The sequence below is a fragment of the Euprymna scolopes genome, chromosome 45 (assembly GCF_053919585.1).
Source record: "Euprymna scolopes isolate OS-2025 chromosome 45, ASM5391958v1, whole genome shotgun sequence".
NCBI classification, from domain to species: Eukaryota; Metazoa; Mollusca; class Cephalopoda; order Sepiida; family Sepiolidae; genus Euprymna; species Euprymna scolopes.
This window is the reverse complement of record NC_136526.1, coordinates 39,567,393-39,583,954: the sequence shown is the minus strand read 5'-3', so window position 1 is coordinate 39,583,954 and position 16,562 is coordinate 39,567,393. Positions and strand designations below refer to the sequence as shown.

The following is a 16,562-nucleotide window of genomic DNA, read 5'->3' as shown; positions in this document are numbered from 1 at the left end:
TAAAATAAGATAAAATAAAAATAAAAATGAAATAAGCTTAAATTAAAATAAAAATAAAATAAGATAAAATTAAAATAAAAACAAAATAAGATAAAATTAAAATAAAAACAAAATAAGACAAAATTAAAATATAAATAAAATAAAATAAAAATAAAAAATAATATAATTATAATAAAAACAAAATAGGATAAAATTAAAATAAAAACAAAATAAGATAAAATGAAAATAAAAATAAAATAAGATAAAATTAAAATAAAAATAAAATAAGATAAAATTAAAATAAAAATAAAATAAGATAAAATTAAAAGTAAAATAAAATAAGATTAAATAAAAATAAAAATAAAATAAAATTAAAATAAAATTAAAATAATATAAAATTAAAATAAAAACAAAATAAGATAAAATATTAATAAAAACAAAATAAGATAAAATTAAAATAAAAATAAAATAAGATAAAATTAAAATAAAAATGAAATAAGATTAAATTAAAATAAAAATAAAATAAGATAAAATTAAAATAAAAACAAAATAAGATAAAATTAAAATAAAAATAAAATAAGAGAAAATTACAATAAAAATAAAAGAAAATAAAAGTAAAATCAAAAAAATAAGAAAAAATTAAAATAAAAACAAAATAAAATTAAAATAAAAATAAAATAAAATAAAAGTAAAATAAAAATAAAATAAGATAAGATTGAATTTAAATAAAAATAAAATAAGATAAAATTAAAATAAAAACAAAATAAGATAAAATTAAAATAAAAATAAAATAAGATAAAATTAAAATTAAAATAAAATAAGATAAAATTTAAATTAAAATAAAATAAGATAAAATTAAAATAAAAATGAAATAAGATAAAATTAAAATTAAAATAAAATAAAATATAATCGGGTTGAAAGTTAAGATTAAGAATGTACATTTTAATTTTTTAACAAATAAATAAATACCTTTTAATGGTTCGTCTCCTAAAAGTCGTACTTATCATCGCCGATGCATTCATTTGGTAAATGTAGTGTATGAATGCTTTTAAATGTTGATATATACAAACTTTCAAAGGAGACGCCAATCGAAATATTAACAGTTAAATCGTTAGTGACATTAATTTTAAATCAGATGAGATATTTCAATTACAAAAGGAGATAATTTTATTCAAATAGAAGACTCAAGGATTTAAAGGTTCAAAGGGAGATAATTAGTTTATAGTTAAATTTTTAAATAATAAATGTATCTTATTGGTAGTAATTAAATAAAAATAATAAGCTTATTATATATCTATATTACAACGAGCAGTGTTTCTTTCTTTTACGTTAATTTTATTAATGGATTTATTAATACAATAAAATATACTCTGCTCTTTAGACTCTTGATCTAATCCCCTAAATATATATATATATATATATATATATATATATATATATATATATATATATATATATATATATAAACAATGTTGTGTTGGTAAAAGTGTGTTTATCACCTTTAGTGTATACTAATCCTTTTGGTTTGCTCAATGTATGTTAAATATATTAATAGAGCATATATATAAAAAAATAACAGCATAATAACAGTTATAATAATAATAGTTATAATAGTTATAATAATAACAGTTATAATAATAATAGTTACATTTCAAGCTTCAAATATTTATCAGATTGACAAGAAAGTTTTTCAACTTTTAAATTTAGATGGGCATATTTCGGCTAAAAAAAGAAAACGAAAATAAACACCATTAGAATCAACATATTTTAACCAACGCAAAACAACGCAACGCATTCCAGAAGCGTAGAATGTTGCATTCTGGTGACGATGAAATCGCTGAATGTTTCTTTGATATCGCTTACATTTGTAAAGCATTTCTCACCAAGAAAGTTTTCAAGATGCTTGAAAAAGTATTATTCCGTAGGTGGGAGTTCTGGAGAGTATGGCGAATGATGGTGGCGTTTTTAATCCAATTCGTTCAACTTCAGCAGGGTGATATATATATATATATATATGTATATATATATATATATATATATATATATATATATATATATAGTCTTTGAAGTTTTTAACATTTGAAACCATACAAAAATTTACTTTTTATCATTCGTTAAAAAAAAAAAAAATCTAGTCAGTAAGTCATTTAATCACCTGCAATCACTGCATCAACTCTTTCGAATTTACTATAATACCAATTTTATTTTTTTATTTTTCAAGGGATCATCAGTTGTTTACCATGAAACACTGTTTCGGGGATTTAAAAACAAAACAGTATATTACATCATGGCTCCCCAGCAGTGTTGATCAAACACCACCACCCTTAATCTTAGGAAGAAGACATGTTACAAAAATTTGATCCAATTTCCTATTCTTAATTGCAATTACTAACCTTTTCATAGTATAAAAATGAATTTCTTACCTGTGCGATTCATCAATTTCCACATTTAAAATGGATTATATTTATTTGCTGTCCACTCAGCAAAATGTGGCACAAGGCCGGAAAGTGGTAACCCAGCAGGCTCCCCTAAAGGAGGGGCACTCCTGCAATTTTAAAAATTGCCTGAGTAACCCCGTCGGCATTCCCCGGTCGGGGCGCCTCAGGCAACAAGCAATAAACTTGCCCCACCGGAAAGCCCGGTGGCAAGGCCTGGGAGGGTGGACCTCCTAGGTATTACCCAGGCGGTGTACCTCAGTCCAACAGATGCTGGGCCGGTCTCCGGCCCCTCACCTGTTGGGCTGAGTGTCAAGTGACGGATCCTTGACTGGTACTATCCATTTGAAATGGATTATATTTATTTGCTGTCCACTCAGCAAAATGTGGCACAAGGCCGGAAAGTGGTAACCCAGCAGGCTCCCCTAAAGGAGGGGCACTCCTGCAATTTTAAAAATTGCCTGAGTAACCCCGTCGGCATTCCCCGGTCGGGGCGCCTCAGGCAACAAGCAATAAACTTGCCCCACCGGAAAGCCCGGTGGCAAGGCCTGGGAGGGTGGACCTCCTAGGTATTACCCAGGCGGTGTACCTCAGTCCAACAGATGCTGGGCCGGTCTCCGGCCCCTCACCTGTTGGGCTGAGTGTCAAGTGACGGATCCTTGACTGGTACTATCCATTTGAAATGGATTATATTTATTTGCTGTCCACTCAGCAAAATGTGGCACAAGGCCGGAAAGTGGTAACCTAGCAGGCTCCCCTAAAGGAGGGGCACTCCTGCAATTTTAAAAATTGCCTGAGTAACCCCGTCGGCATTCCCCGGTCGGGGCGCCTCAGGCAACAAGCAATAAACTTGCCCCACCGGAAAGCCCGGTGGCAAGGCCTGGGAGGGTGGACCTCCTAGGTATTACCCAGGCGGTGTACCTCAGTCCAACAGATGCTGGGCCGGTCTCCGGCCCCTCACCTGTTGGGCTGAGTGTCAAGTGACGGATCCTTGACTGGTACTATCCATTTGAAATGGATTATATTTATTTGCTGTCCACTCAGCAAAATGTGGCACAAGGCCGGAAAGTGGTAACCCAGCAGGCTCCCCTAAAGGAGGGGCACTCCTGCAATTTTAAAAATTGCCTGAGTAACCCCGTCGGCATTCCCCGGTAGGGGCGCCTCAGGCAACAAGCAATAAACTTGCCCCACCGGAAAGCCCGGTGGCAAGGCCTGGGAGGGTGGACCTCCTAGGTATTACCCAGGCGGTGTACCTCAGTCCAACAGATGCTGGGCCGGTCTCCGGCCCCTCACCTGTTGGGCTGAGTGTCAAGTGACGGATCCTTGACTGGTACTATCCATTTGAAATGGATTATATTTATTTGCTGTCCACTCAGCAAAATGTGGCACAAGGCCGGAAAGTGGTAACCTAGCAGGCTCCCCTAAAGGAGGGGCACTCCTGCAATTTTAAAAATTGCCTGAGTAACCCCGTCGGCATTCCCCGGTCGGGGCGCCTCAGGCAACAAGCAATAAACTTGCCCCACCGGAAAGCCCGGTGGCAAGGCCTGGGAGGGTGGACCTCCTAGGTATTACCCAGGCGGTGTACCTCAGTCCAACAGATGCTGGGCCGGTCTCCGGCCCCTCACCTGTTGGGCTGAGTGTCAAGTGACGGATCCTTGACTGGTACTATCCATTTGAAATGGATTATATTTATTTGCTGTCCACTCAGCAAAATGTGGCACAAGGCCGGAAAGTGGTAACCCAGCAGGCTCCCCTAAAGGAGGGGCACTCCTGCAATTTTAAAAATTGCCTGAGTAACCCCGTCGGCATTCCCCGGTAGGGGCGCCTCAGGCAACAAGCAATAAACTTGCCCCACCGGAAAGCCCGGTGGCAAGGCCTGGGAGGGTGGACCTCCTAGGTATTACCCAGGCGGTGTACCTCAGTCCAACAGATGCTGGGCCGGTCTCCGGCCCCTCACCTGTTGGGCTGAGTGTCAAGTGACGGATCCTTGACTGGTACTATCCATTTGAAATGGATTATATTTATTTGCTGTCCACTCAGCAAAATGTGGCACAAGGCCGGAAAGTGGTAACCTAGCAGGCTCCCCTAAAGGAGGGGCACTCCTGCAATTTTAAAAATTGCCTGAGTAACCCCGTCGGTATTCCCCGGTCGGGGCGCCTCAGGCAACAAGCAATAAACTTGCCCCACCGGGAAGCCCGGTGGCAAGGCCTGGGAGGGTGGACCTCCTAGGTATTACCCAGGCGGTGTACCTCAGTCCAACAGATGCTGGGCCGGTCTCCGGCCCCTCACCTGTTGGGCTGAGTGTCAAGTGACGGATCCTTGACTGGTACTATCCATTTGAAATGGATTATATTTATTTGCTGTCCACTCAGCAAAATGTGGCACAAGGCCGGAAAGTGGTAACCCAGCAGGCTCCCCTAAAGGAGGGGCACTCCTGCAATTTTAAAAATTGCCTGAGTAACCCCGTCGGCATTCCCCGGTCGGGGCGCCTCAGGCAACAAGCAATAAACTTGCCCCACCGGAAAGCCCGGTGGCAAGGCCTGGGAGGGTGGACCTCCTAGGTATTACCCAGGCGGTGTACCTCAGTCCAACAGATGCTGGGCCGGTCTCCGGCCCCTCACCTGTTGGGCTGAGTGTCAAGTGACTGATCCTTGACTGGTACTATCCATTTGAAATGGATTATATTTATTTGCTGTCCACTCAGCAAAATGTGGCACAAGGCCGGAAAGTGGTAACCTAGCAGGCTCCCCTAAAGGAGGGGCACTCCTGCAATTTTAAAAATTGCCTGAGTAACCCCGTCGGCATTCCCCGGTCGGGGCGCCTCAGGCGGCAAGCAATACACTTGCCCCACCGGAAAGCCCGGTGGCAAGGCCTGGGAGGGTGGACCTCCTAGGTATTACCCAGGCGGTGTACCTCAGTCCAACAGGTGCTGGGCCGGTCTCCGGCCCCTCACCTGTTGGGCTGAGTGTCAAGTGACGGATCCTTGACTGGTACTATCCATTTGAAATGGATTATATTTATTTGCTGTCCACTCAGCAAAATGTGGCACAAGGCCGGAAAGTGGTAACCCAGCAGGCTCCCCTAAAGGAGGGGCACTCCTGCAATTTTAAAAATTGCCTGAGTAACCCCGTCGGCATTCCCCGGTCGGGGCGCCTCAGGCAACAAGCAATAAACTTGCCCCACCGGGAAGCCCAGTGGCAAGGCCTGGGAGGGTGGACCTCCTAGGTATTACCCAGGCGGTGTACCTCAGTCCAACAGGTGCTGGCCGGTCTCCGGCCCCTCACCTGTTGGGCTGAGTGTCAAGTGACGGATCCTTGACTGGTACTATCCATTTGAAATGGATTATATTTATTTGCTGTCCACTCAGCAAAATGTGGCACAAGGCCGGAAAGTGGTAACCAAGCAGGCTCCCCTAAAGGAGGGGCACTCCTGCAATTTTAAAAATTGCCTGAGTAACCCCGTCGGCATTCCCCGGTCGGGGCGCCTCAGGCGGCAAGCAATAAACTTGCCCCACCGGAAAGCCCGGTGGCAAGGCCTGGGAGGGTGGACCTCCTAGGTATTACCCAGGCGGTGTACCTCAGTCCAACAGGTGCTGGGCCGGTCTCCGGCCCCTCACCTGTTGAGCTGAGTGTCAAGTGACGGATCCTTGACTGGTACTATCCATTTGAAATGGATTATATTTATTTGCTGTCCACTCAGCAAAATGTGGCACAAGGTCGGAAAGTGGTAACCCAGCAGGCTCCCCTAAAGGAGGGGCACTCCTGCAATTTTAAAAATTGCCTGAGTAACCCCGTCGGCATTCCCCGGGGTGGGGGTTTGGTCAACGTAAAATGAACACAATTTAACATAAATTTATTAAACTTTTCTTGGGGTGAAAGTCCAATGGAAACAATAATGTAAATTTATTATGGGCTACCCCATCTCTTGGGGTGAAAGTCCAATGGAAACAACAATGTAAATTTATTATGGGCTCAATAAAAAATTAAAAAATTATATACCGCTCTATTAACATATCGAACACTTTTATCGGTTTCTTTTTTTACCTTATTTCCCTTGAAAGATATATATATATATATATATATATATATATATATATATATATATATATATATATATATATAAAAATACTATATAAAAAAAACACGCTCTCTAAACTGCACAAAAGTTATTTAGAAGTGTTGTGATACTAAGAAATCTCATTTAATTAATTCTACAGTTTATGGACCGGCCTGAAATAATAATATCATATTTGTGTTTCCATCTAACAATTTAATAAGAAGACGTTAAATTTAAATTTGCACACGTCCGCACACACACACACACACACACACACACACACACACACACAGATATATATATATATATGAATTTAGGAAAACTCGTCCCGGCAAAACTCGTCTCGGGAAAACTCGTCTGCGGAAAACTCGACCCCGGAAAACTCGTCCCTTTTCGCTAGTAAGTAACGAAGAATCGAATCGCTCCCTGTTTTTTTAATTTTTTTGTTTTGTTTTTTTATTATTGTTTTTATGACTCCAAAAAACATCGTTAAAATAAGAACAAAAAAAATTGTAATTAACTTTGTATGAACATAATAAACGCTTTAAAATAAGTGAAACCACTAAGAACTTAGCCAGTTAGGTAGAAAATGGACACTTAGAAAATCAATTTCATTTAAAAAAAAAAAAAAATCATTAAACAAGTAAAAATATTTTTAAAAAATATTGGGGGGGGGGGTTATAGTCTATTTTAAAAAAACAATATCTCCTTCAAGACGATCATAAAATGTGTTTTCAATCGATATTTATTCAATACGGGACCAGTTTTCCTACCTAGCGAAAGGGGACGAGTTTTCCGGGGTCGAGTTTTCCGGAGACGAGTTTTCCCGGGACGAGTTTTCCGGAGACAAGTTTTCCGGAGACGAGTTTTCCCGAGACGAGTTTTCCCGGGACGAGTTTTCCCGAGACGAGTTTTCCCGGGACGAGTTTTCCGGGGTCGAGTTTTCTAGAGACGGGTTTTCCCGAGACGAGTTTTCCCGGGACGAGTTTTCCGGGCACCATACCGACCATTATTTCTCGTTCTCACGTAACACTCGACATGTTTTTTTTTGTTTTCTGTGTTTTGTTTCTTTACCGAATAAACGATTCCAAATAAATTAAACAATATAGTCGGCGAGGTAGAAAAATCGATTTTACCCTTTTATAAACAACAGTAAATAAGTAAATTCTTATATTAATATAAAAAAATATGCGGTCTCGTTTATGAACATAATAAACGCTTTAAAAGAAGTGAAACAACTAAGAACTTAGCCAGTTAGGTAGAAAACGGACACTTAGAAAATCGATTTTCTTTAAAAAAAAACAAAAAACATTGAACAAGTAAACATATTTTTAAAAAATATTATGGGGGCTATAGTCTATTTTCAAATACAATATCTCCTTCAAGAACGATCATAAAATGTGTTTTCAATCGACATTTATTCAATAAGGAACCAGTTTTCCTACCTAGCGAAAGGGGACCAGTTTTCCCGAGACGAGTTTTCCGGAGACGAGTTTTCCGGGCACCAAAATAACAATACTAAGAACAACAATTATTCTCATCAAGTGTTTTATTTGTATTCTGACTCGGGAATCTTTTTATTTGTGTTCTGACTCGGGAATCTTTTTATTTGTGTTCCAACTCGGGAATCTTTTTATTTGTGTTCCGACTCGGGAATCTTTTTATTTGTGTTCCGACTCGGGAATCTTTTTATTTGTGTTCTGACTCGGGAATCTTTTTATTTGTGTTCCGACTCGGGAATCTTTAAATTTGTGTTCCGACTCGGGAATCTTTTTATTTGTGTTCCGACTCGGGAATCTTTTTATTTGTGTTCCGATTCGGGAATCTTTTTATTTGTGTTCTGACTCGGGACTCTTTTTATTTGTGTTCTGACTCGGGAATCTTTTTATTTGTATTCTGACTCGGGAATCTTTTTATTTGTGTTCCAACTCGGGAATATTTTTATTTGTGTTCTGACTCGGGAATCTTTTTATTTCTGTACCGACTCGGGAATCTTTTTATTTGTTTTCTGACTCGGGAATCTTTTTATTTGTGTTCCGACTCGGGAATCTTTTTATTTGTGTTCCGACTCGGGAATCTTTTTATTTGTGTTCTGACTCGGGATTCTTTTTATTTGTGTTCAGACTCAGGAATCTTTTTATTTGTGTTCTAACTCGGGAATCTTTTTATTTGTATTCTGACTCGGGAATCTTTTTATTTGTGTTCTGACTCGGGATTCTTTTTATTTGTGTTCAGACTCGGGAATCTTTTTATTTCTGTACCGACTCGTGGATCTTTTTATTTGTGTTCCGACTTGGGAATCTTTTTATTTGTGTTCTGACTCGGGAATCTTTTTATTTGTGTTCTGACTCGGGAATCTTTTTATTTGTGTTCTGACTCGGGAATCTTTTTATTTGTGTTCTGACTCGGGAATCTTTTTATTTCTGTACCGACTCGGGAATCTTTTTATTTGTGTTCAGACTCGGGAATCTTTTTATTTGTGTTCTGACCCGGGAATCTTTTTATTTGTATTCTGACTCGGGAATCTTTTTATTTGTGTTCTGACTCGGGAATCTTTTTATTTGTGTTCTGACTCGGGAATCTTTTTATTTGTATTCTGACTCGGGAATCTTTTTATTTGTATTCTGACTCGGGAATCTTTTAATTTGTGTTCAGACTCGGGAATCTTTTTATTTGTGTTCTGACTCGGGAATCTTTTTATTTGTGTTCTGACTCGGGAATCTTTTTATTTCTGTACCGACTCGGGAATCTTTTTATTTGTGTTCAGACTCGGGAATCTTTTTATTTGTGTTCTGACTCGCGAATCTTTTTATTTGTGTTCTGACTCGGGAATCTTTTTATTTGTATTCTGACTCGGGAATCTTTTTATTTGTATTCTGACTCGGGAATCTTTTTATTTCTGTACCGACTCGGGAATCTTTTTATTTGTGTTCAGACTCGGGAATCTTTTTATTTGTGTTCTGACTCGGGAATCTTTTTATTTGTGTTCTGACTCGGGAATCTTTTTATTTCTGTACCGACTCGGGAATCTTTTTATTTGTGTTCAGACTCGGGAATCTTTTTATTTGTGTTCTGACTCGCGAATCTTTTTATTTGTGTTCTGACTCGGGAATCTTTTTATTTGTATTCTGACTCGGGAATCTTTTTATTTGTATTCTGACTCGGGAATCTTTTTATTTCTGTACCGACTCGGGAATCTTTTTATTTGTGTTCAGACTCGGGAATCTTTTTATTTGTGTTCTGACTCGGGAATCTTTTTATTTGTATTCTGACTCGGGAATCTTTTTATTTGTGTTCTGACTCGGGAATCTTTTTATTTCTGTACCGACTCGGAAATCTTTTTATTTGTGTTCAGACTCGGGAATCTTTTTATTTGTGTTCAGACTCGGAAATCTTTTTATTTGTGTTCTGACTCGGGAATCTTTTTATTTGTGTTCTGACTCGGGAATCTTTTTATTTCTGTACCGACTCGGGAATCTTTGTATTTCTGTACCGACTCGTGGATCTTTTTATTTGTGTTCCGACTTGGGAATCTTTTTATTTGTGTTCTGACTCGGGAATCTTTTTATTTGTATTATGACTCGGGAATCTTTTTATTTGTGTTCCGACTCGGGAATCTTTTTATTTGTGTTCCGACTCGGGAATCTTTTTATTTGTGTTCCGACTCGGGAATCTTTTTATTTGTGTTCCGACTCGGGAATCTTTTTATTTGTGTTCTGACTCGGGAATCTTTTTATTTGTGTTCCGACTCGGGAATCTTTAAATTTGTGTTCCGACTCGGGAATCTTTTTATTTGTGTTCCGACTCGGGAATCTTTTTATTTGTGTTCCGATTCGGGAATCTTTTTATTTGTGTTCTGACTCGGGACTCTTTTTATTTGTGTTCTGACTCGGGAATCTTTTTATTTGTATTCTGACTCGGGAATCTTTTTATTTGTGTTCCAACTCGGGAATATTTTTATTTGTGTTCTGACTCGGGAATCTTTTTATTTCTGTACCGACTCGGGAATCTTTTTATTTGTTTTCTGACTCGGGAATCTTTTTATTTGTGTTCCGACTCGGGAATCTTTTTATTTGTGTTCCGACTCGGGAATCTTTTTATTTGTGTTTTGACTCGGGATTCTTTTTATTTGTGTTCAGACTCAGGAATCTTTTTATTTGTGTTCTAACTCGGGAATCTTTTTATTTGTATTCTGACTCGGGAATCTTTTTATTTGTGTTCTGACTCGGGATTCTTTTTATTTGTGTTCAGACTCGGGAATCTTTTTATTTCTGTACCGACTCGTGGATCTTTTTATTTCTGTACCGACTCGTGGATCTTTTTATTTGTGTTCCGACTTGGGAATCTTTTTATTTGTGTTCTGACTCGGGAATCTTTTTATTTGTGTTCTGACTCGGGAATCTTTTTATTTGTGTTCTGACTCGGGAATCTTTTTATTTGTGTTCTGACTCGGGAATCTTTTTATTTCTGTACCGACTCGGGAATCTTTTTATTTGTGTTCTGACCCGGGAATCTTTTTATTTGTATTCTGACTCGGGAATCTTTTTATTTGTGTTCTGACTCGGGAATCTTTTTATTTGTGTTCTGACTCGGGAATCTTTTTATTTGTATTCTGACTCGGGAATCTTTTTATTTGTATTCTGACTCGGGAATCTTTTTATTTCTGTACCGACTCGGGAATCTTTTTATTTGTGTTCAGACTCGGGAATCTTTTTATTTGTGTTCTGACTCGGGAATCTTTTTATTTGTGTTCTGACTCGGGAATCTTTTTATTTCTGTACCGACTCGGGAATCTTTTTATTTGTGTTCAGACTCGGGAATCTTTTTATTTGTGTTCAGACTCGGGAATCTTTTTATTTGTGTTCTGACTCGCGAATCTTTTTATTTGTGTTCTGACTCGGGAATCTTTTTATTTGTATTCTGACTCGGGAATCTTTTTATTTGTATTCTGACTCGGGAATCTTTTTATTTCTGTACCGACTCGGGAATCTTTTTATTTGTGTTCTGACTCGGGAATCTTTTTATTTGTGTTCTGACTCGGGAATCTTTTTATTTGTATTCTGACTCGGGAATCTTTTTATTTGTGTTCTGACTCGGGAATCTTTTTATTTCTGTACCGACTCGGGAATCTTTTTATTTGTGTTCAGACTCGGGAATCTTTTTATTTGTGTTCAGACTCGGGAATCTTTTTATTTGTGTTCCGACTCGGGAATCTTTTTATTTGTGTTCTGACTCGGGAATCTTTTTATTTCTGTACCGACTCGGGAATCTTTTTATTGCTGTACCGACTCGTGGATCTTTTTATTTGTGTTCCGACTTGGGAATCTTTTTATTTGTGTTCAGACTTGGGAATCTTTTTATTTGTGTTCAGACTCGGGAATCTTTTTATTTGTATTATGACTCGGGAATCTTTTTATTTGTGTTCCGACTCGGGAATCTTTTTATTTGTGTTCTGACTCGGGAATCTTTTTATTTCTGTACCGACTCGGGAATCTTTTTATTGCTGTACCGACTCGTGGATCTTTTTATTTGTGTTCCGACTTGGGAATCTTTTTATTTGTGTTCCGACTTGGGAATCTTTTTATTTGTGTTCAGACTCGGGAATCTTTTTATTTGTATTATGACTCGGGAATCTTTTTATTTGTGTTCCGACTCGGGAATCTTTTTATTTGTGTTCTGACTCGGGAATCTTTTTATTTCTGTACCGACTCGGGAATCTTTTTATTGCTGTACCGACTCGTGGATCTTTTTATTTGTGTTCCGACTTGGGAATCTTTTTATTTGTGTTCAGACTTGGGAATCTTTTTATTTGTGTTCAGACTCGGGAATCTTTTTATTTGTATTATGACTCGGGAATCTTTTTATTTGTGTTCCGACTCGGGAATCTTTTTATTTGTGTTCTGACTCGGGAATCTTTTTATTTCTGTACCGACTCGGGAATCTTTTTATTGCTGTACCGACTCGTGGATCTTTTTATTTGTGTTCCGACTTGGGAATCTTTTTATTTGTGTTCCGACTTGGGAATCTTTTTATTTGTGTTCAGACTCGGGAATCTTTTTATTTGTATTATGACTCGGGAATCTTTTTATTTGTGTTCTGACTCGGGAATCTTTTTATTTGTGTTCTGACTCGGGAATCTTTTTATTTCTGTACCGACTCGGGAATCTTTTTATTTGTGTTTAGACTCGGGAATCTTTTTATTTGTATTCTGACTCGGGAATCTTTTTATTTGTATTCTGACTCGGGAATCTTTTTATTTGTGTTCTGACTCGGGAATCTTTTTATTTGTGTTCAGACTCGGGAATCTTTTTATGTGTGTTCTGACTCGGGAATCTTTTTATTTGTGTTCAGACTCGGGAATCTTTTTATTTTTATTCTGACTCGGGAATCTTTTTATTTGTGTTCAGACTCGGGAATCTTTTTATTTTTATTCTGACTCGGGAATCTTTTTATTTGTGTTCTGACTCGGGAATCTTTTTATTTGTGTTCAGACTCGGGAATCTTTTTATTTGTGTTCAGACTCGGGAATCTTTTTATTTGTGTTCAGACTCGGGAATCTTTTTATGTGTGTTCAGACTCGGGAATCTTTTTATTTGTGTTCTGACTCGGGAATCTTTTTATTTGTGTTCAGACTCGGGAATCTTTTTATTTGTGTTCTGACTCGGGAATCTTTTTATTTGTGTTCTGACTCGGGAATCTTTTTATTTCTGTACCGACTCGGGAATCTTTTTATTTGTGTTTAGACTCGGGAATCTTTTTATTTGTATTCTGACTCGGGAATCTTTTTATTTGTATTCTGACTCGGGAATCTTTTTATTTGTGTTCTGACTCGGGAATCTTTTTATTTGTGTTCAGACTCGGGAATCTTTTTATTTGTGTTCTGACTCGGGAATCTTTTTATTTGTGTTCAGACTCGGGAATCTTTTTATTTGTATTCTGACTCGGGAATCTTTTTATTTGTGTTCAGACTCGGGAATCTTTTTATTTTTATTCTGACTCGGGAATCTTTTTATTTGTGTTCTGACTCGGGAATCTTTTTATTTCTGTACCGACTCGGGAATCTTTTTATTTGTGTTCAGACTCGGGAATCTTTTTATTTCTGTACCGACTCGGGAATGTTTTTATTTGTGTTCTGACTCGGGAATCTTTTTATTTGTGTTCGGACTCGGAAATCTTTTTATGTGTGTTCTGACTCGGGAATCTTTTTATTTGCTTTCTGACTCGGGAATCTTTTAATTTGTGTTCTGACTCGGGAATCTTTTTATTTGTGTTCCGACTCGGGAATATATTTATTTGTGCTCAGACTCGGGAATCTTTTAATTTGTGTTCTGACTCGGGAATCTTTTTATTTGTGTTCCGACTCGGGAATATATTTATTTGTGCTCAGACTCGGGAATCTTTTAATTTGTGTTCTGACTCGGGAATCTTTTTATTTTTTGTTCACACTCGGGAATCTTTTTATTTTTTGTTCACACTCGGGAATCTTTTTATTTGTGTTGGTACTCGGGAATCTTTTAATTTCTGTTCTGACTCGGAATCTTTTTATTTGTGTCCACACTCGAAAATCTTTTTATTTGTGTCCACACTCGGGAATCGTTCTGTTCCGCTGTATTATAGTTCTTAAGTGTGACATGACTAAAATTCATCATATCCAGTTATCCAATTTACAACCAGCTAATCGACAGCCTATACATTTATTGAGACATGCGATAAGCGGTAATTGTCCACAGACGAACTGTTCCGCTGTATCACATTTCTGAATTTTGTCTAGACTAAATTCATCAGAGCCAGTTATCGAATTGATAACCAGCTAATCGACAGTCGACACTTTTACTGAGTCATGCTATTATAACTAACTTTCCACAGACGGACCGTTTCGCTGTATCACGGTTCTTAAGTGTGACTAGACCAACACGTAATAAGTAATCGAATTGACAACCAGCTAATCAACATCTGGCATTTTATCTGAGTCATGTTATTATCGCTAATCGTCCACAGACGGACTGTTTTGCTGTATCACAGTTCTTAAGTTTGAATAGACTAAAACTTGTAAGAGGGAGTCATCGAATTTACACCCAGGTAATTAAATCCAACACTTTTACTGAGTTAAGCTATTATCGCTAATTGTCCACAGACGGACTGTTTCGCTGTATCACAGTTCTTAAGTGTGACTAGACTAAAACCTATCAGAGGGAGTCATCGAATTTACAACCAGCTAATTCGACATTCGAAACTCTTACGGAGTGTTCCGCTGTATCACACTTCTTATGTGTGACTAAACTAAACTTATTACAGCCAGTTATCGAATTTACAACCAGCTAATCGACATCGATGTAAACCTTAATGCCCCAATTCTACTTGGTTTAAAACAATGATAATACTGTGTAACTGCAGTAAAATGACATAGCTTTTGATTTTTGTTTGGAGATGATTAAATATATTTATATCGTTTATGAGCTTTAAAAATATATATTTGTTATAAGCTCAAGGATGGAATACGAGCCAGGGTGCGGGGTCGAACGGAAGTTAAATGAAATAGATTACAAATGGCTCGGCAAAGTTGTATTTGAACTTTTTATTCAATGAAACTTAAGATTAATAAAACGAAATAATCGAGACCCGTGGAAATGCCACGGCGAATATTACGAATTCAATAGAACAAAACGGAAGAATAGTCAACAAATAGGAAATTTAATAAAACATAAAAACTGAATCTAATGTGAAACTATCTAAAATAAAGCCCGTACCGAATCGTCTTTTTTATTCGTGTTCTGACTCGGGAATCTTTTTATTTTTTGTTCACACTCGGGAATCTTTTTATTTTTTGTTCACACTCGGGAATCTTTTTATTTGTATTCTGACTCGGGAATCTTTTTATTTGTGTTCTGACTCGGGAATCTTTTTATTTAATATTTTAGGGTCGGGGATCACTTTTCCATATTAATTTAACGTAAAATGCGCACCCACATATTGGCTATCAAGCGCTCAATGAGACATGCCAACCCTAGCATCTTTTCAAGTTTGGCGATCGAGGGGGGGGGAAGGGAAAAACATGACAAATACAATTTGCTTTTTTTTTGTGGGAGGGGTGAGGGAGACGGGAATTTAAAACATAAAATAACGATAAATCTAATTCATTTTTATGAGACAACCCTGTACTTTTATCTAACAATTGCATAAACAAAATGAACCCCCACTTTGGGGAGGGGCATTACAATGACGAAAGATTTCATTTAATTGTTTTTGGAATTTATTTATTTAATTTTTTTTGCGATCGCACGGGCCTTTGCTGCTATTTTTATTGAAACGAAAGTTTTAATTATTTATTTTTAATTATTTTTTTTTCCAGTGCTCAATATCCGGAGAAGAGTTTATTCTCTTTGTACTCCTTCTGCCGAAATATCTGGTGGAGAGGGTATTACATACTTCCTTTTTGGGGCGATGTTTTATTTTTGGGAATTGTTGTGGGGATATCCACGTTGCCTATGATGAAAGTGATTAGTATAGCAGGTGTGTTCCAATTGGAACTTAATGTCAACCCAGGCAACGCCGGGTACACATGTTAGTATATATATATATATATATATATATATATATATATATATATATATATATATATATAAGATTTAAGAAATTGATACAGAAAATCTATTTAAATTAAAAAAAACAACAACTTAAAAACCTATAAGTAATGTTCTACAAAATTTTTATTATTCATCACATCTGCTCTGTTCTTCGCTGAAGGAACGATAGTGACCCTAAGTTGAAGATCAAATTCCCTAATCAGCTAATTATTTATTTGTAATTATTTTTTTGAGGGGGGGTCTTTCCAGTGCTCAATATCCGGAGAATAGTTTATTCTCTTTGTACTCCTTCTGCCGAGATATCTGGTGGAGAGGGTATTACATACTTCCTTTTTGGGGCGATGTTTTATTTTTGGGAATTGTTGTGGGGATATCCACGTTGCCTATGATGAAAGTGATTAGTATAGCAGGTGTGTTCCAATTGGAACTTAATGTCAACCCAGGCAACGCCGGGTACCCATGTTAGTATATATATATATATATATATATATATATATATATATATATA

General features: G+C 37.2%; 1 protein-coding gene across 5 annotated transcripts in view; it reads left to right on the top strand.

Moving 5' to 3' along the window:
- Positions 1-2,512, top strand: part of LOC145269479 (matrix metalloproteinase-19-like) — a 65,559-nt gene extending 63,047 nt beyond the window's left edge. For 3 of the 5 annotated variants that reach the window (XM_080125201.1, XM_080125199.1, XM_080125200.1), the window contains one exon: positions 2,201-2,512. In XM_080125201.1, the coding sequence (XP_079981327.1) occupies positions 2,201-2,287 (87 nt within the window). In that variant the 3' untranslated portion in view covers positions 2,288-2,512. The remainder of the gene's footprint in view (positions 1-2,200) is intronic. The other 2 variants (XM_080125202.1, XM_080125198.1) reach the window with 2 other exon arrangements.
- The last annotated feature ends 14,050 nt before the right edge of the window (positions 2,513-16,562 follow it).